At 44.6% G+C, this 20,683-nt stretch overlaps 1 protein-coding gene across 1 annotated transcript in view; it reads left to right on the forward strand.

Moving 5' to 3' along the window:
- LOC146830510 (uncharacterized) overlaps positions 1–20,358 on the forward strand; it is a 95,326-nt gene extending 74,968 nt beyond the window's left edge. The window contains exons 4-6 of the mRNA XM_085603752.1: positions 2,164–6,558; positions 7,170–7,238; positions 20,121–20,358. Of these exons, the coding sequence (XP_085459878.1) occupies positions 2,164–6,558; positions 7,170–7,238; positions 20,121–20,309 (4,653 nt within the window). The 3' untranslated portion in view covers positions 20,310–20,358. The remainder of the gene's footprint in view (positions 1–2,163; positions 6,559–7,169; positions 7,239–20,120) is intronic.
- Positions 20,359–20,683: the final 325 nt, after the last annotated feature.

Raw genomic sequence — 20,683 nt, forward strand, 5'->3', positions numbered from 1 at the left:
GCATTACTGCATATAATATAGAACACCTGGAACATGTTCATCCTTGTACCTCACTGCATCTCTGCAAAAAATATATACATTACCCCACACTTTCATTTCAATGTCTCATTGCATGAGATAAGAATGCGTGGGCGATGTCCATCCTTTTATCCCACTGCATCACTGCAGCTAATGTAAACATCGCCACACACTTTCTCCCCTTCCATCTCACTGCATGGAATAAGAACTCCTGCGATGTGTGTGTCCTTTTATCCCACTATAGGTAATATGAACATCACCGTACCCTATCTCCCCTTCTATCTTGCTGTCACTGCATGGAATATGAACATCACCATACACTTCTACCCTTCTATCTCACTGTCACTGCATGGAATATGAACAATACCATACACTTCTACCCTTCTATCTCACTGTCACTGCATGGAATATGACCAATACCATACACTTCTATCCTATCTCTGTGTAACTGTATGGAATACGAGCATTATCATACACTTTTATACTTATATCTCGTTGTCACTGCATGGAATATGAACAATACCATACACTTCTACCCTTCTATCTCGCTGTCACTGCATAGAATACGAACATCACCATACACTTAATCCTTCTATCTCACTGTGTCGCACATAGATTTAAGTACGCCTCTAACAGGTCTATCCATCTCAATATATCCGTGTATACATTAGAGACAACTCGCCATAGATGCAGCTCCCGCCCGTCGCAGCACTTCTCTCCCAGCGATGGTGGTGTCCATGAGCAGGAAAGGGTGACACTTCCCTTTGTGCCCACTGGAACGCAAATCCAAACAATCCTGGAGCTTCTCTCATTCTGTTTTGAGCATGAGAGCAGCTCCAGGATTGGTTGGTGTAGGCTAACCCAGCGCTCATTTTGAGGCTGGGGGTGTGTCAGCCAATCCCTCGGCTGTTTGGGATGCCTGGGACTACATTGCGCATGTCGAACTGGCCGTCACAAGACAGCTGGCCAATCTGACGTACTCTCTGGCAGGGGCAGCAGTCATCCTGCTATCACAGGATTGCGCCCTGCCTTCACACTCATGTGATCTGGACCGGAGGCAAAATAAAATGGCATTAGTATGCCATTTTATTTTTTTTAGTTTGTCTGCTGTGTTTAAGGCAGGCGGGGCAATGCTCCTCTGCCCTTTAGGAGGAACCACCAATGGAATATATTCATCACCAACATACTCTGCGATTGCCCAGCGGTAATTGCCTTTTTGTTTTTACACGTGCGTACCCCTGTGGCCCTCCCTACTGTGTCCACAGGCATTTCACCCCCTATAACTGCAGCACTGTTTGAGTAAGCAATGTAATACAGGCAGCAAAATGTCAGTTGGGGCGGGCCAAAGTGTGCATACCACCATACACTTCTGTGTTTCCCACTGTTTCTCTGCACGGAAAAAAGGACGCACCAGACATGTATGTTTTTCTGTTGTGGCTTTTTTTGAGCAACTCGAGCACAGTCTACTCTTCCTTCTCACTGTAACACTGCTTGTAATATAAAATATTCCCACTCATTTCAATACTTCTCTCATGCATGATACCAAGAACCTCTCAGACATTTCTCTATCCTTCTATTTCACTCCATCTTTGCATGGAATAAAGAGCAGGTGCTGGCTCTAGTGCCTTCTGTTCCTGGAGATTTCTCATCAGTCAGTAAGCCTGCAGACTGGTACATTCGGTTTCATGGGGAAGTCAGTGCCCAACTTGACCCCTGCTGGAATCTAGGTGGTTTACTCATTGTAGGCTTTCTCGAACGTTCTCAAAATGATTTGTTATTGGATACCAAGAAGTGCTACATAATATGTACATTTTGTCCTTATAGACATTTGCTCCTTGATCTAGTCCCCTTGTTGGCATCTCGCATTAATTATTTCTCCTTTGTTTTGTGGGGGGGGGGGGGGGAACTACTCTCAATCTAATGCACATAACTTTGTGAAAAGTGAGCATGCTTTTTTTTATACCATCTAAGTTTACAACGCACATATATTTTGATATTGATAAATCGTCTCTCGCTGTCCATATATCAAATAATGACCCCAGGTGTGTGCTTCTTCTGTCACTGCACAGAGCACACGTCATACAGTGTTGGCTGCCCTCTAATTTTTATCTTACTTCTCATTTAATAAATTACTTGCTTTCTAAGGTGAAGCTGAGCATGGATGAAATCACCGCATTCAACAACGGCACTGCTGGCAAACGATTGACAAGCCACACCGAGCACTTGATTGATGCAGAATCCGTGCCACACACAGACGGGAACACTGAACAGGAATGCATGATTACCATAGTCTGCTCTAGGACTAAAGAAGTACAGATAACCACAGTCTGTTCTATTGATAAGGAATCTGTGATCAGCACAGATGTCTCCACTGGGAAGGAAGTAGTGGTCAGCACAATCGGCTCTATTGAGAAGCCCATGGTTACCACAGTTGGATCTATTGAGGAGCCTCCCATGGTTAGAACAGTTGGATCTGTTGAGGAGCCTCTCATGGTTAGTACACTTGGCTCTATTGAGGAGCTTCTCATGGTTAGTACACTTGGATCTGTTGAGGAGCCTCCCATGGTTAGCACAGTTGGATCTGTTAAGGAGCCTCCCATGTTTAGCACATTTGGATCTGTTGAGGAACCTCTCATGGTTAGCACAGTTGGATCTATTGAGGAGCTTCCCATGGTTAGTACACTTGGATCTATTGAGGAGCTTCCCATAGTTAGTACACTTGGATCTATTGAGGATCCTCTCATGGTTAGTACACTTGAATCTGTTGAGGAGCCTCCCATGGTAAGTACAGTTAGATCTGTTGGGGAGCCTCCCATGGTTTGCACAGTTGGATCTGCTGAGGAGCCTCTCATGGTTAGCACAGTTGGATCTGCTGAGGAGCCTCTCATGGTTAGCACAGTTGGATCTGTTGAGGAGCCTCCCATGGTTAGCACAGTTGGATTTGTTGAGGAGCCTCCCATGGTTAGAACAGTTGGATCTGTTGAGGAGGCTCTCATGGTTAGTACACTTGGAGCTCTTGAGGAGCCTCTCATGGTTAGTACGCTTGGATCTGTTGAGGAGCCTCCCATGGTTAGTACATTTGGATCTGTTGAGGAGCCTCCCATGTTTAGCACATTTGGATCTGTTGAGGAGCCTCCCATGGTTAGCACAGTTGGATCTGTTGAGGAGCCTCCCATGTTTAGCACATTTGGATCTGTCGAGGAGCCTACCATGGTTAGCACAGTTGGATCTATTGAGGAGCTTCCCATGGTTAGTACACTTGGATCTATTGAGGAGCTTCCCATAGTTAGTACACTTGGATCTATTGAGGATCCTCTCATGGTTAGTACACTTGGATCTGTTGCGGAGCCTCCCATGGTGAGTACAGTTAGATCTGTTGGGGAGCCTCCCATGGTTAGCACAGTTGGATCGGCTGAGGAGCCTCTCATGGTTAGCACAGTTGGATCTGTTGAGGAGCCTCCCATGGTTAGCACAGTTGGATCTGTTGAGGAGCCTCCCACGGTTAGGACAGTTGGATCTATTGAGGAGCTTCACATGGTTAGTAAGCTAGGATCTATTGAGGAGCTTCCCATGGTTAGTACACTTGGATCTGTTGGGGAGCCTCTCATGGTTAGTACACTTAGATCTATTGAGGAGCCTCCCATGGTTAGCACAGTCGAATCTATTGAGGAGCCTCCCATTGTTAGCACAGTCTGCTCTGTTGAGGAGCCTCCCATGGTTAGCACAGTTGAATCTATTGAGGAACCTCCCATGGTTAGCACACTTGGATCTGTTGAAGAGCCCCCCATGGTTACCACAGTTGGCTCTATTTATGAGGAACCCATGGTCAGCACAGCTGGATCTGTTGAGGAGCCTCCTATGGTTAGCATACTTGGATCTGTTGAGGAGCCTTCTATGGTTAGCACAATTGGGTCTATTGAGGAACCTTACATTGTTGGCACAGATGTGTCTATTGAGGAGCCTTCTATGGTTAGCACAATCTTCTCTATTGAGGAGCATTCCACGGTTAGCACAGTTGGCTCCGTTGCGGAGCCTCCCATGGTTAGCAGAGTTGGATCTGTTGAGGAGCCTCCCACGGTTAGGACAGTTGGATCTATTGAGGAGCTTCCCATGGTTAGTAAGCTAGGATCTATTGAGGAGCTTCCCATGGTTAGTACACTTGGATCTGTTGGGGAGCCTCCCATGGTAAGCACAGTTGGATCTGTTGAGGAGCCTCCCATGGTTAGCACAGTTGGAGCTGTTGAGGAGCTTCCCATGGTTAGTACACTTGGATCTTTTGAGGAGCTTCCCATAGTTAGTACACTTGGATCTATTGAGGATCCTCTCATGGTTATTACACTTGGATCTGTTGAGGAGCCTCCCATGGTAAGCACTGTTAGATCTGTTGAGGAGCCTCCCATGGTTAGCACAGTTGGAGCTGTTGAGGAGCATCCCATGGTTAGCACAGTTGTATCTGTTGGAGAGCCTCCCATGGTTAGTACAGTTGGATCTATTGAGGTGCCTTCTATGGTTAGCACAGTCAGATCTGTTGAGGAGCCTCCCATGGTTAGCACAGTCGAATCTATTGAGGAGCCTCCCATTGTTAGCACAGACTGCTCTGTTGAGGAGCCTCCCATGGTTAGCACAGTTGAATCTATTGAGGAACCTCCCATGGTTAGCACACTTGGATCTGTTGAAGAGCCCCCCATGGTTACCACAGTTGGCTCTATTTATGAGGAACCCATGGTCAGCACAGCTGGATCTGTTGAGGAGCCTCCTATGGTTAGCACAGTTGGATCTATTGAGGAGCCTTCTATGGTTAGCACAATTGGGTCTATTGAGGAACCTTACATTGTTGGCACAGTTGTGTCTATTGAGGAGCCTTCTATGGTTACCACAATCTTCTCTACTGAGGAGCATTCCACGGTTAGCACAGTTGGCTCTGTTGAGGAGCCTCCCATGGTTAGCACAGTCTCCTCCATTGAGGAGGGGCCCATGGTCAGCACAGATGTCTATATTGATGAGGAGCCCTCTCCCAGCACAACTGGCTATTTTGGTAAAGAATCTGCCACCAGTGTAGACTTAGGCATTGATAAGGAACCCCTGATCAGCACAAGTGTCTTTGCTGGTGAGGGGCCCGTGGCGAGCACTGCCTGCTCCATTGATGAGGAAGCTGCAGTCGCCACAGAGGTCTCTGAGGAGACAACGATGAGCACAGCTGGCCATATTGTGATGGATGTCTTTATTGATAGTGAGGTCAATATCCGAACAGATACCACTATTGATCAGAAATCTACAATCAGCACAGACATCTACATTGATAAGGAATATGTGATGAGCACCAATGTTGCCATTGATAATGAACTTGTGGTCAGCACAGAAGATTCTCTTGATGAGGGGGCCACCATCATATCTGATGTTTCTATTGATGAGGAGAGTATGATCAGAAGCAATGTTTTACTCCAGGATAATTCCATAATCAGAAAGGAAGTCTGTACTGAGGAGGGGCCCATAGTTAGTAACGAGGACTCAATTGATTATGAGCCCATAATCGAAGCAGAGGTCTCGATCAATAAAGAATCTGCCACCAGCAAAGACATTTACTTTGATAAGGCACCAGCCACCAGCACGGAGGTCTTCATTGATAAGGATTCCATGGTCAGTACAGATGACTCCATTGAAAATGAGCACACCATCAGTACGGACGTCTCAGATTTTACGCCCTTATCCAACACAGATGGTTCTAGCGAAAAATACTCTGGAGTCGGCACACATATCTGCATTAATTTGGAATCTGTGATTAGCACCGGTCCCTCAGCTCATCACGAACCCAGCAGGACTGGTTCCATTGATGAGGAGGCCATGGTCAGTACAGAAGACTCTATGGATGAGGAAACAAGGACAAGCACAAAATGTGTGATTAGCACAGACATAATCATTGATAAAGAATCTGTGATCAGCACAGGTGTCTCCATTGATCATGAATCCACGATCAGCAAAGGCAACATGCCGGTTGTCTGCACAAATGGCCCTATTAATCCTATAACGAGCAGGGGGGTCTCCATTGAAAAGAACATTACTATTGACGGGGAAGGTTCTATTGAAAACGGACACATAGTTAGCACAGAAGACTCAATCACAGGGGAACCCGTTATCTACACAGGCAGTTCAATCGATAAGAAATCTGCTATCATCTTAATTGACAAAGAATCCATGATAAGTACCAGTGTCCTCATTGAAAAGAACATCATCGCATCCAGCGAAGGATCCATTGATAAGGAGCCCATGGTTAGCACAGAAGACTCTCTTGATGACGATCCCACGAACAGCACAGGTTGTTCCTTTAGTAAGGAGTCTGTGATCGGCACAAACATCTGCCTTGATAATGAACTGATAATATGCACGTTTGGCTCGCTTGATAAGCCCAGAGCCAATAAAAGTAGTTCCCTTGATGAGGAACCTAAGACAAGGTCAGATGATGCTCTTCACGAAGAACTGATGGTTGGGAGAGAGAGTTGCATCAACGTGGAGCGCTTCAATGCTTTGGAGTTCGGTGTCCAGGTGAGTTAGTTTTATAATGTATGATTTTCTTTCTGAAATCTCATGGATGAAACATAACATTTCTATCCTTTTGTCACGCTGTATTTGTGCATGGAAGAAGTTGCGCTCCAGACTTTTCTGTCCTATCTCATGGTCTCAGTGTATGAAATATATTACACCCTGGCATGATTATCCTGTCTCACTGTATTACTGCATGGAATATGGAACATCTCCTGGCATGTCAATCCTATCTAATTAATCTCTATAAGGAATCTGGAACATCTGATGGCACTTCTAACCTCTCTCACTGTGTCACTGCTTGAAATACAGAACATTCCCTGGCATGTCTATCCTGTCTCACTACATGGAATGTTTAATATTTCCCAGCATGTCTAGATCTCACACATCACTGCATGGAATGTCACAAGGAATGCCTATCCTATTTCACTGTATCACTGTCTGGAATAAAGGAACTCTCCAGACATTTCTATCCTCTCCTCGCATAGCACACAGGGTGAAGGACATGCCCGGGTTTTTCTATTGTCTAATTTCATTCATTGTCTGTGCTACTACCCAGCAGCGCACAACCTGAAGTGACAGCTGTGTTGTGTCCCTGCTCTGTCTCTTTGTAGGAGATCCCCTCCGCTGTCACAAGACCACTGGATGGTGCAAGCCTGGACTCAGATCCCTCCGATGACGAGGTGGGTGATTCTTCCATATGGGCACACTTGTAGGGTTCTCATGTGGACAAGGTCATGTTCTGTGGCTTTTATCCTGACCTCTATGTTCTTAGCACATGCCATGCTTTTATGGTTATGACTGATTCACATTGTTGAGTTCTCTGAATTCATTACCATAATTTGTCACTAACATGACTGGTGATTGAAAAAAGCAGAGGAGTAAGCGTGATGTATACTTCCATCAGATATATCACTGATCTGTTGACGGGTGATCATACCTCTTCGGGTGGATGTGTACATCCCTTCTGGAGGACGGCCTAATACTATATTGGAGAAGACTCGGTCATAGCTATTAGTCTGCGAGCAGTCATTGACCGCATCTGACTTTTTATGGCAAGTCCATGCCCATTAGAAATGGGTTTTTATGGAAACCCAAGCTCTGGTCCACCATTGTGTGCCACTGTGGGTGGTATGTATTGTTAATGAATGTGGTATTGGAGGTAACTATGTCCTACCCCTAACTATTACAGATGGGAATTGATAGTGCTGCAAGGAAGAGCTTGTTGGTGTGCGTACAACACTTGTCCTACCCCCATCATAGAATGCTTAGCCTGAACGCATTTGGATTCTGGGGCAAGCACCTGTAGTCTGCTCAGTGCTGCCCACCATCCAGTGCTTTGACAGTGGGGTAGGAAGGCTAGTACCTCCATGGCATTAGACATCACCCCCCCAACCATCTAGCAGTTAGTCCTACAAGATATGGATGCCAAGAGAAGGATTTTCAGAGTCTTTTCCACTCCACACTATGCTGTCGTTGTCAAGAAAATAAAGGGGGATGGTGAAGTGCCTAGAAGATGCCTGATCCAGATGCCACCATCCATCACTTTAGCAGCACAATGTAGGAGTGTCACAGAAACACATTTGCAGGAGTCGGTGAGCCGTTTAGCATTATCTAGTACAGACCACACACAGTTGCTAGGGTAAGTTTTTATTTTTTATTTTATTCCAATGAGGAAGCCATGAACCAAAGGTCCTAGTGGAGAAAGAGCTCCTGCGTTCTCTGGCTTAATGTCCATTAGTTCACGGGCTTCTTCTAAAGAGCAGAATGTTCAGCATACAGCACGCGCAAGAAGGGTCTGAGATTCAGCATTCCTTGTAGCAGCTTCTACACCTGGGCGGATGTGCGAGGCTGTGCTGCAATCACACCCCCACTCATGTAGGTTAGATGATCAGTTTTCGAGCTGGGAGAGCTGTTTTCCTTATTTCTGTAACATTTGTGTGTGTATCACCAGAGCAGAGAGTGAAACATGTAGATTTTATTGCTTTGATGGGTAACGGTACACATTTGAACAGTTGAACATGTGCTAAGAAGTTCGGGTTTTATAGTAACTTGGCAGGCCTGTTAATAATTTATTCTTAGATGCTCAAATGTGTCCACACAGTTGCCAGAAAATGTTTGAGTCTACACACATTGTCTTGAAAAGCAGAAGAAGCTGGTATTAGGACAAGCCACCAACAACGTTGTCAATTTACCTCTTTTTCAGGTTTGACCTTCACAAGGTGGAAAGGTTAAATAGTTCAGGCTGACTCTCATGGTTGAGAGCGGGGTAAACCCATCAAACTCTGGAAATTAATTTGTCCAGGCATTTGTATTTCTTTTAGAGTAGGACTTCTGATGTTCCTGGTCACAAGCAGTGCCCAAGGTGTGTAAGTTGGAGCCAGGCAGTCTGTGCATCAGATCTGGGAGGTACTTGTGCTGAAGAGCACTCCAAATAGACTTGTGGGTACCACCATAAAGGGTGGGAAGCAAGGAGGGATTTCCATAGCTTCTTGGTAGTGATGTGATCAACGTATTCTTTAGTAGCAGGCTGGCAAAGTTCGCAAATCAAGATGTTGTGGTAGGAAGCAATTCTCACTACAAAGTTGCTAACTGGGCGTTACTGGTAGCAAGGGTACCTGACAAACTGGACGAGCAGTGTGCCGAACTTGGATTATACTTTTATTTGCAATGTGCCCTTCAGTGGTCCTGTAGGGCAATAGCACTTGAGTCTCAGGGGCTCTTCTTAAGGCAGCAAGCCCTTACTGCAGCTGAGCCAAGGGTTCTTCCAGTGAGTGCGGATGGGATCTCACAAGGGAATCTATCCTTGGTTATTAGCAACAGCAGGCATTTCATCCATGGTTCTGGCTTATTGTCCCTGCACTGATAGGGGGGCCAGCCAAGCTCCTTGCACTGTTCTGGTGCAAAGACCTCTGTGTTGTCTAAAGTCAAGCTTCAGTACTGGTCTTACAAGGGCGGCTGATGTCCCGGGATCATGACATTCGATGTCAGACCAACAGGCCACTCTGACCAGTGGCCTCTCAAGTGACCTGGTGCATGGAATGCTCACTTTCTAAAGTTCTCAACACTAACATGCCACTTTAGCTGTGAGTTAAGATATGCATGCCTCCTCAATCATTTCAAACTGGACAGGATATACTAGAAATGTGCAATTGAATTGACAATGCATATAGTAGAAATCAGTTTGTTTTATAATGAGCAGTTTTTGGTTATTGAAAAAAATTATGTAATATGCTATTGATTGATGTTTATATCATAAAGTGGTCTTCTCCATGAAATACGAGTTGGCTATGAAACTATGTAGAACCCTAGGCCAGCATAATGGAGGTCCGTAAAGCCCTAAGGATAACTTGTCTGAAAAATTGATGAGAAATTTCTCACAGAAATTAAATGAGTTTGTATATTTATTTCTGAAAGAGTAGAAGAATTAGCCCTTCAACACAATCACTGAAAAGTATCACAGACTTTTTAATTCTACAAACTTTTGAATGAGTACAGAAATGTGATACCCCCTAATTTTTTATTTTACTAATGTTATTGGTCACTTTTACTCCTAAAATACTGGTAACTTTTGACAATCTCAAATAGTTTACTATGTATTGTCCATTGGCAAGGAGAATGCAAATCTCTTGCTCCCAAGATCATGGATTTAGAAAGATTTGCTTTCATGTACTTCTACACTATGATCAATGGCATATTTAGCTGAAGCTTTGAACTACTGTTGCAGCCAAAAAGTAAGTTTTGATAAAACCGGATCATTTCCACACATTAAAATGCACAGATAAACTTCACCTATTTTCAGAAGAATTTTTTTTTTACAAATAAGTTGAAAAGTGAAACATAAAGAAAAAACTTGGGGTAAAGTACAGCCATGTATAAGACCATTCACAACAGGACCTGTGGCTGCCAATTCAATCCTTTTTTTTTTTTTTTTTTTTTTTTTATCTTTTAATTTTACAAAACGGCAATAGTACAGTACAATAGTTCGCCAGTTACCCATAATAACGCACATTTTAGCACATTGATTAAACCACATTACATATGTATATACTGTTGACTAATATTACTCTATCCTTCGGCAAGTAAGTGATCCAGAAACCCGTCTGCCCCTCGACTAAGCTCAGTTGTGGGAGACTGGCATATTCCACCTCTATACGTGTTCCAATTAGCCCATATCCGATCCCACTTTTTAGGGCATCCTCTGTTTTTTAATACGTTCCTCTCTGCCACCATGGCCCTGTCCATTTCCACATCCATCCCTTCAGTAGTGGTGAGTCCCCAACTCCAGTGTGGGTAAAGTCCGTTGCCTCCCATATATTTAGTAAGCACAGCTTCGGTGAAAGGTGTAGCTCTCCCCCCCCCCAACTTCCTCTAGCCTGCGTGTGACCACCCTCCAGTACCCCTGAATAGCGGGGCATTCCCTTATAGTATTAAAAAATGTCCCCTCCAAACCGCATCGCCGAAGGCACTGGGAGTCGGTTTGTTTCCCCATCTTTACTATGATGCTTGCAGCCAAATATGTACGATGTAAAATTTTAAGTTGGACTAGTCTCAATCTCATAGGTATGGTTACCTCCCTAGGGGAAGCCAGGGCGTCACGCCAGTCATCGTAGTCTACCTCCCTCACATTTTCCGCTCCTTGCTGTTTAAGTTTTATCTGCGGATCTGGTCGATTATTAATCAATTTTTTGTAAGTAAGTGAGATGGCTTTCCTGGGCATTGGGTCTAAAAGTAATCTGTCTTCAAGTGGAGATGATTCTGGAATTTGTCCGTCCCTGGGCAGCACCGCTTTCAGTGCCTTGCTAATCTGCAGATATCTGAAGGTTTCAGATTGTGCCAATTGATATTCTTTCTGGAGGTCGGCACACGTGTGAAGTCCTATTTTGGACCACATGTCCTTCACTGACGAAATACCAATAAGGTCCCATTTGTCAAACCCTGGACAGACGCTTAGCAGTCCAACAATTCTGGCTCCCAGAGAGGGGTCGCCAGCGTGATTCTTTTGTCCCAACCCAATTTCTTGTTGACTGTGTGCCAGGTTTCTATTGTTCTGGACGTTGGTCCAGTTGGGTTCAATTTTTGGGGGTTTGTATATAGGGCTCTATGGTATCCCCCTGTCCCATCAACCATAGGTCAGTGCGTATACTTGTCGTGTCTTGGGCTGGGTATACCCACCGGTTAATCACTACAACTTGTGAAGCCTAATAGTAACGCCGGAGGTCGGGAAGAGCAATCCCGCCATCATACCACCTCACGATCAACTTCTGCATTGTGATACGTGGTGCCCGCCCGTTCCATAATAAAGTGGAAACCGCACTGTCAATCTCTGAGAAATAAGAATCAGGAATATCGAACAGGGTATTTTGTAGTGCATATAGGAAGCGGGGCAATGCTAACATTTTTTAAAAAGCGCTGCTCGTCGCAACAAAGTCAGTGGGAGGCCACGCCAATGTTTGACATCCGTTCGGAGACTTGTTAAGGGGCCTTGTAGGTTAGCTTCATAAAATGTTGTGGGATCAGTGGTTATGTATATCCCTAGATGGTGGAAGCCATCTTCCGCCATGGGGATGTCATAGTCTTTTGGCAATTTTGGTCTGGGACCCTGTATCAGGAACAATTGAGATTTTGACCAATTGATCGTGTAGCCGGAGTGATTTCCGAATATACGAAAGATGTAAAAGATACGATGAGAGGAGAACGTAGAGAATGCCATATATAATAATATATCATCTGCGTACAGAGTTATTCTGTCCTCATGTTGATCAGTCCATTTCAATCCCCGTATCAAAGGGTCTCCCCTGACCCAAACCGCAAGTGGTTCCAATACTAATGCAAAAATCAGCAGAGACAGAGGGCATCCTTGTCTGGTTCCTCTACCCAGTTGGAACTTTCGCAATGTGTGCCCATTGACAACCATCTGTGTGATTGGGTCAGTATACAAGAGCTTGCTCCATCGTGTAAGTTTTGGGTCAAGCCCTACTTTTTACATGACCGCAAAAAGATAAGACCATTCGATGGTATTAAAGGCCATCTTTGCATCCAATGATAGCAGGACCGCTTCCTCTCGTATCGTGTTTTTCCAACCAAGGGCGCAATGTAAATGCCTTAAGTTCAAGGCCGTGTTACACCCAGGCATAAAGCCCGCTTTGTCTGGATGCACCAATTTAGTGATCAGGGGAATAATTCAATTGGTCAAGACATTCGCGAGTATTTTGGCTTCGGCCATCAAAAGAGAGATCGGGCTGTAACCCCTACAGACGTTTGCACGTTTGCCTTGCTTACGTATTACAACAATGGACGCGAGTCGAATTTCGTCATGCAGTAGTCCTTTTTCATAACTCTCCAAATACATGTGCTGCAGGTGTGGTGCCAGCTTGGTCCCAGCCATCTTAAAAAACAGGATTGGGAGACCATTCGGTCCCATTGCCTTACCCAAACATATATATCTCAAATTGCTAGCAGTAAATATTCTACTGATGGGTCACATTCCAGTGAGTCTCGGTCACCCAATGCAATACCCGGGACCTGTATAGTAGTTAGTAGGGTTCGACTGTCTGCGGGAGTTGTATCTGTACTCGAGGTGTAAATTGTTTCAAAATGAGTGGCAAATGTCTCCGCTATGTCCTGTGGATATTTTATGTCCTCCCCTGTTGACCCCTTAAGTTAGTGAACCAATCTGCTCGCTTGTTCTTTCCTTTCCAACCATGCAAGTAATTTGCTGGTTCTATCACCCAGCTCATACATTTTCTGGTAAATCTCCTTTTGTCTGGACTTGGCTGTCTCTGTGAGTAAGAGTTTATAATCTGATATTTTGGCTGCCAGTGCTTGTTGCACCGCCTCGTCAATGGTTTAAGTGAGGTTAGTCTCGTCTTGCAGAATTTTCCTCTCGATTTGTGTTATTTGCTTTTTCAGTTCCTTTTTGTGCCCCATCATTAATGCCAACGCCTGTCCTTTTATGACTGCCCCAAAGGATTTCGGTTGACGCCACGCGGACTGCGTTTTCCCTGAAATATAACTCTGTATTTTGCTGTAATTTAGACTTTATATGTGGAATTCGCAGCGCCCAAGGTTTGATTGTGAGGGTGAGTTGTGGCGGTTGGAACCCCCCGTGCATCTTGATTAACACTGGAGAGTGGTCCGAGATGACTCTCGCGAGACAACAGGGCTCCGAAAATTCATGACAGTCGGCTGCTTGTGTGAACATATAGTCTATGCGGGACGCAGTGTTATGTGCACCTGAGTGGAACGTGAATTGACTAGCAGTGGGATTGAGTTGTCGCCAGCTATCTACTTGGCCCAGAGACGAGAGAAAGGTAGTCAGTCTAGACCAGTTAAACGGATCTTGGCTTGGGGGCAATCGGTCCTTCAACCCATTGACTGCCAAATTAAAGTCTCCACCGATTAATACAATGCCCATGGGCCGATAGAGTATGAGCTTGCCAAGGTCTTGCAAGCTGGCTTGTTGCAATGCAGGCGGAGCATAGACTGATAACACACTCAGAGGTCTCCCCTCCCATGTTCCAGTCACTGCTTCAAATCGGCCCTGATCATCTTCCCACTTATTAATCATATAGGGGTGATCCAGCGGTGTACCAACAACAGTTACTCCACTACCTGGGCCCATAAACACACGCTATTGAGTAAACCACTGGAGTCAAACTTATGATTTCCACAGTTTTACGATTAGTTATATGTTATTCCTAACTAAACTTTCACTGATCAAAAAGTTCTTTCCTATGGTGGATGGGCCATTAGTTGAACTAGTTGATGACGAAAATTAACACTAACTCTCTCTTTTCATTTAAAGCAAATAACCACAGACTCTGGAAGTTTTAAACCTTTATCTAAATTTCAATATAATGTGAACCATCTCAAATACACAGTGCATTCACCACCATTCTTAGGAGAGAAAATTCAATTAATTCATCAAAAAAATAGAACATGCACTTACTCAATGAACGATGTCTAAGGAAAATAGTGGATAGAGAGATAAAGAGCATCTACAAATAAACACGAAATTATAATTACCAAGAAAGGTGTGAAAACCAACCCCCTGGCCAAAGGGCTGGTATGGGTCCCCCTGGGATAGGTCAGGAGACGAAGACTTCAGGACAGGGTAGTTGACCTCTCTAGAATACCGGCGATTGCGCCGAACACCCCTCTCTGACACACTCTTCCTCCTCGAGATTCTTCCACGATCTTATCCAACCCAATTAAATTAGGGTAGAAAGTTCTGCATTCGGTTCTTCATCAGCATCTCTCAGCGTCTCTCCCAGCATCAGCATCTCCCGCTACACAGACAGCATCTCGAGCTCTGCATAACTAACTAAAGCTATCTTAATTATACCTTTCGTTCTTCATGTACCACCCACTACAGTTTCAATATTGCAAAAATATCAGATCTAATTGGTCAGGCTAAGGGGAAGATCATCATACCATGCTTAAATGTCATTTAATTCAGTTACACCATTGTTCGCAAACCCATCCCCTTAATTTTTATTCAAAATTGTATTCCTATCCACTACATGTATCCATTTTGCAACATTAATGACACTACGATGAATAGAAGATCTCATTGCTGGATTCATCACCATCCGTTCCCAGTCTTGTAGCACTCTAATTTGGCTACCATTCAACGTCTTAGTCATGGCCTTCATGGCTTCACTCAGTGAGCATGCGCAGGCATCGCGTCACTTCATTCAGTCCAGTTATGCAGGAGAGGCCCAAATACGCGATAGTGATAAAGTCAAAAGACAGATGTTACTTTCACAAATAAAATGGTTTCACTGTATACCACCTATCTCTACTCTATTCCCTTTTACTTATTAATCACCGCATTAGCATTAGTAAAATAGCTAGTTTTCATTTCAGCCAAGCAGATGTCATGCACGCGAGTCTTCAAGACTCCATTTTAGTGTCTTCTGCTCATGCGCAAGAATTTCCCTTCCAGCATTAGCTCGTCATACAGCGTAGATGCAGTTGATGCATGCGCAATAAAGATTCCCCGTTTAAAGCGGGTTTAGTCCTTCGTTCGTGTTGTAAACGTTAGTAAACACATAAGCAAGCTTCACTAACCCACGTATTTGTGTGGAGCGTGTTAGTTTTTTTTATACGAAGACACTTTTAGTAACTTGTTACTAAGTTAAGGAAGCGGATCGCTTCCAAGCAAGTCTCTTTTCTACAAGTCCTTCTTCCATCAGGGGCAGTTCTTTCGGAGAAGTATACCCGTCCCGCGGGAGCTAGTTGTAAATCCTGCATGTGCTACAAGGAGGTAGCCCCATCTGTTAAATGCCTTGCAAGTATTACCCATCAGGTGCGTTTCTTGTATGAGGGCAATCTCAGGTGCTTGTCGTTTTAGATATTGGAGCAACACTCCTCTTTTAAGTTTGTCCCCCATACCGTTCACATTCCACGTGAGAAACTTCATATCCCTGCCAGTCTTACTCGTCATGGTTGTGTGAGTGGAACATGTGTTTTATAACATACTGTTGTGTATCTATAATTGTTGTCGCCCCAAGTTTGTTGTGGTTGTGATTTTCCTCATCATTCCGGACAGGGACATCACTGCCCACCCTCTTTTCCACTGCTCCCCTTGCCTCTGGGTTATGTATGCAGTCATCTTCTTTCAATAGACGCTGACTCACTGAAAATGTGCCGCTATATGTTTGGTTCCACTTATGTTGTGGGTAACTAGGTGTTTTCCTGTGCGCTCCTAAAACTATGAACAAACTTATAACACCCCTTCCCCACCCAACTCCCCCCACCCTGCCTACCTGCTTAATGGAATGAGTTTACCCGCTTCCCCAACTTTGCAGAGTGCCCGTCGCCCTCCCATCCCTAGTTGTAGAGCCGTGGCTCAACTTTCCCCCACCTCTCCATAAACGATATGACTTTATGCACAGAAATCATCTCACAACTTAGTACTCTACTCATCTACAGTTGCGGCATCAGGTGTCTCACTCAATTCTTACTGTAGTGTCTCTCCTTTAGTTAGTACAGGGTTCAGCACAAGGGCCAAAGTCAGCACCCTGAGTTCTCTGAAGCCTCTTTCATCCCCCTGTTCTTGATAAGTGTGTCACAGTTTAACTTTGAGGAACCAATTCTCTGACCTGTTTGTCTTTTATTGATTCCATCTATAATTTCGTTACTCGTTTTGGGGACGATCAGGACCCTCCCGCGGCATTATGTGCTCCATCGGCCTGTTGTGGATCTAGTCGCTGTTGCTGCTTGGTCTCTTGACTGTCTATAGTTCCTTTAGGGCCGACTTGTTGCCATCCTTCCAACCAGTCTCGTTTCGTCTTGAGCCCCACTCATAGTAGTCGAGTTGCCGTTCGAGTAGTTGGGTATGACTGTGCAGTTCCGAGACTTGTTGTTTCAATGATGTCGTATCCAACACTAGGCCCTTAATACAGTCTTCAACTACCAGCTCTCTAGCATCCATTTTTCTGAGATCTGCTCTTAGCTAGGAGATATCAGTGGCGACTGAGTCTATACGTTCTTCTACGGAGGTGCGGACTCCATTTATCGTAGTCATAATATCCTGTAGTGTAGGGGAGTCTTGCTCCCTAGGGCCCGCTCTGTTGTCCTGTTCAAGACTTGCTCTGACTGAATCTGCTTCATTAGACTTGTGGCAAGTCTATTTGTCAATTTTTGGTTGCTGTGAGCCACGGCGCCCTCTAGCCATCGCCATTTTCAGGTATAGCCCCCGACTCGGTGTATAAGGTACTCACCGCCACCGACTGGAACTAAGTCACGTGGCCTGTCTGTTTTCCCTCCCGCACCATAGCCGGTGAGGCACTGCAGAGTATGTACTTCCACGATGATGGCTCCAATCACTGTTTAGGACCGAGTTATCTCACCGTTGTAGAGTTCTATATCGTTGTGCTATTTGTCTTGCCTTTGGTTCCCTTACCGTCACAGAGCATTAAGTTCGCAAGCCGTGGCGTTAGCTTAATGACCCAGATGCGGGACACTCTTCCGCACTGGAGGTACCTGTGTGGCGCGTTGTATTTCTGACTTTCACGCTGTGTCCTGTATGTATAGGTTGGGTGCAATTGGCAGGCCAGCAACCGCGACGCAGGCCGGCCCAGCCCCCTGAAGTAGCGTGACCCTTCATTAGCAGAGCGATGCCTGGCTTGTACTGTCCGCACTATTGTATGAGGTCTCCCTTCACTGCGTCATCAATATTTCCAATGGCACCTTCAATACTGGGGGTGCAGTGCTCGTAGCACTCCGCTCCCTCAATCCCGGCTGCTCACTGTCCCAGCTGCCACTTTAAATTCTCCTAGGGGCAACTTTCTATACTCTGTAAGCCTTGAATGTTGCCAATGATTCGTCGGCACCAGATGCACTACCCAGTTTGTTATTGCGTCCCACTGAGGTGAATCTGTTCAGTGTCTCAATCACTGATGCACCATGGCTATCCCCCGTATCCTGTGAGGACCATTAGAGCGCCGCCATTAAGGATTAGTAGCGCGTCACCACCAGAACTGTATTTAATTGAAGCATGGTTGTTTGCAGGAATGTATGATAGGACTCAAATGTACATTATTAATGCCTTCACTTAAAATATCCAAATCAACTATGTTTTTACTATAGGATTGTTGAAAAAAGAAATGGCCTTCGGGTCAATCTGCTGGCTGGTTCAAAAATGTCCTCAACCACCATTACTAAGGTTGGGAGATCTTCAATCTCTGAGGAAAACAATTTCCTTAGTTTTTTAGCAAAATCTTGTTCTTTTTACCCCTCGGAGCTGAAACTTTTGTTTGCTCTTCCATGTGCTAGATGGATATTATTTCAAGTCACACCAATAAGGTTTTTCTTTTCTGGCTTTTTAGCAGTCTTGGTCAAGTTTCCCCCTTTTTAAAATTTTTTATTATATGTACACTAATTCCATTAGAGGAGATGGTCTTCTCCTCACTTGGAATTTCCAATTTTTACCTTCATTTAAGAATGCCACTATTAAAATATCTAAATAATTAACTGAATCTTGCTCACATGAGGAAATATCAATAGCAAGATCTCCAACTGTCTTAGCATTGGCGTTAATGAACTTTAAGAAGACATCTTCAAACCTACCTAGGTGACAATACTTTGAGGGGATTTATAGTCAGAGTTTTTTTTTTTTTTTAGTTCACTAGCAACTGCCTAATCAATGTAAGACTGTTCAACAATGATCTTGAAGTGCCAATTGCTTAGTAAAGATTCACCTTGGATCTGACGGTCGTCTGAATAGACATCAGCATAGAAGATCTAGGCAGATCCGCGATTTCAGGTTGCAGAATATACTCTTCTTGGAGTGAGGTAGAGGCAAGGCTTTCTCAGGGGTGGGCATGCCTCATCAATGAAAGTTTGGAGTCAAAGATTGAGACGGAATGTTCTGAGTCTTGGTGGCAGCAGCCCCCTTGGTTTCTGAACTAGAATGGCCAAGCTAGTTTGACCATGTTTAATACCACGTTGCCTTACAAAAATGCCCCAAGATGCTGCTTCTGCATCTGGTCTCTTTCATCACTCTCCCTGTTGGTGAATCCTAGTTGTTACCGGGAGCTCCGAGCATGCTTGCAAAGATGGCAATTTGTTATTGTGAAGGGTGTAGGGGTCAGGGCAGTTAAAATAAAAAAGATGAATAAATGGAGGACCCGACAGGTGCTAAAGTTAGAATTGGAAGTAATATCTCTTGAACTGGCTTTTTGCTTTAGATATTGATAGTACGCCTTTTGCTCAAGGTCCCACACTGCTTCCAATACCTGTAATGTTCTAGAAACATTAAAGCTGATTTTACTGACTAGACGACTATTGAGGTACGTCCATGACATTCACTTCCATTGTAGTCCTTGCTCTCAATACGGTAACTGTAAAGAAGGGGGTACACCTGTTAACTATAGAGGTCCCAGAGCAGACCAGAATTAATGTACCTTGGCATAGCTGTGTGTGACTCAGTAGTGCAATTGCATAGGGTAGTTGGGTGCTGCAGGACTGGATTGAGGTGCATTCAGCAATGCTCTGTGTGGCTCCCAATATTGGAACTAGAGGGTCTGATGCTATTTTAGACTCTCTTTCATCCACAAATCAATGTGTGAGCCCCCACTCTACAGTACTGAGGATGACTCTATGCAGTACAGAATTCGGGTGCATGGGTTGAGCTGCGAGAGGCTATCAATGTTCAGCATTCATTGTTCATGTATGGCACCAGCTTATCTGGCTTTGCCCTTCAAAGCACCAGCTTGAACCTATCCCACACTTGAGACTTCTGATGACCGAAAGTCAATAGTCCTTCAACTACTGAAACCACTGAGATCTGCTTCTAGGATCCCCATTTCACGCCCCTTACTTACGGTAGAAGATTTCACTACATCTCAGTGATTTGTGAATCCAAGATTTGCATTCTTTCTCGACATTGACACCAACCTACTCATGTGCCACCACCACCTACCAAAATGCAAAATATTGATTTGAACCGGTTTCCTCATTTACATTATTTTGGGGCCAGAGTGGAGGGGCCATACTTGGAGTAAATTCCATCTCTTTGTTGCTCCTAAAATTTCACTGTCCATCTGTAACTACAGGTCTCTACTGTGAAGACGAAGCACTTGATACTTGGACCTGAGAACCTTGATGACACCTTGGAGTATGTCTATTGCACTGCTAATAGCATGAGCCCCGTGGATGAGGACGAGGCCTGCGGTGCACTGGCTGAGGACACCCAGGACAGTGATGTTTCCTCAACAGAGATCACCTTCAGTTCTAGAAGTTGAGTTCCCATGCTCATTGAGCTAGCCGCTCACTGTGGTGACTTAACAAAAATGTACATAGTAAATAAAGTATTCTTATTTTTGCAATAATTGTTGCTTTAATTTTCATTGACTTTTAATTTCTTTGATTTTAGATTTCAAAGTACATCACATTTTTCATTTCATCTGTCATCAAGCAGTCTTCATGTGTGATGGCTTTTGGGAACCATCTTCGGACAAGCCCTTGGCCAACGTACTTCTTTCTCTTTGTGGCCTGAGTTGCACTCGCTGCCAGCGATTGCAATTATTTAGGACAGAGCAGGGTAGTGCTTGTCTTGGTTACTGGAGGCGACTGTGGCCCTTAACTTTGGCTAGATATTGTTATGTTTGTATTACAT

This window comes from Triturus cristatus, chromosome 5_1, assembly GCF_964204655.1.
Source record: "Triturus cristatus chromosome 5_1, aTriCri1.1, whole genome shotgun sequence".
Taxonomy (NCBI): Eukaryota; Metazoa; Chordata; class Amphibia; order Caudata; family Salamandridae; genus Triturus; species Triturus cristatus.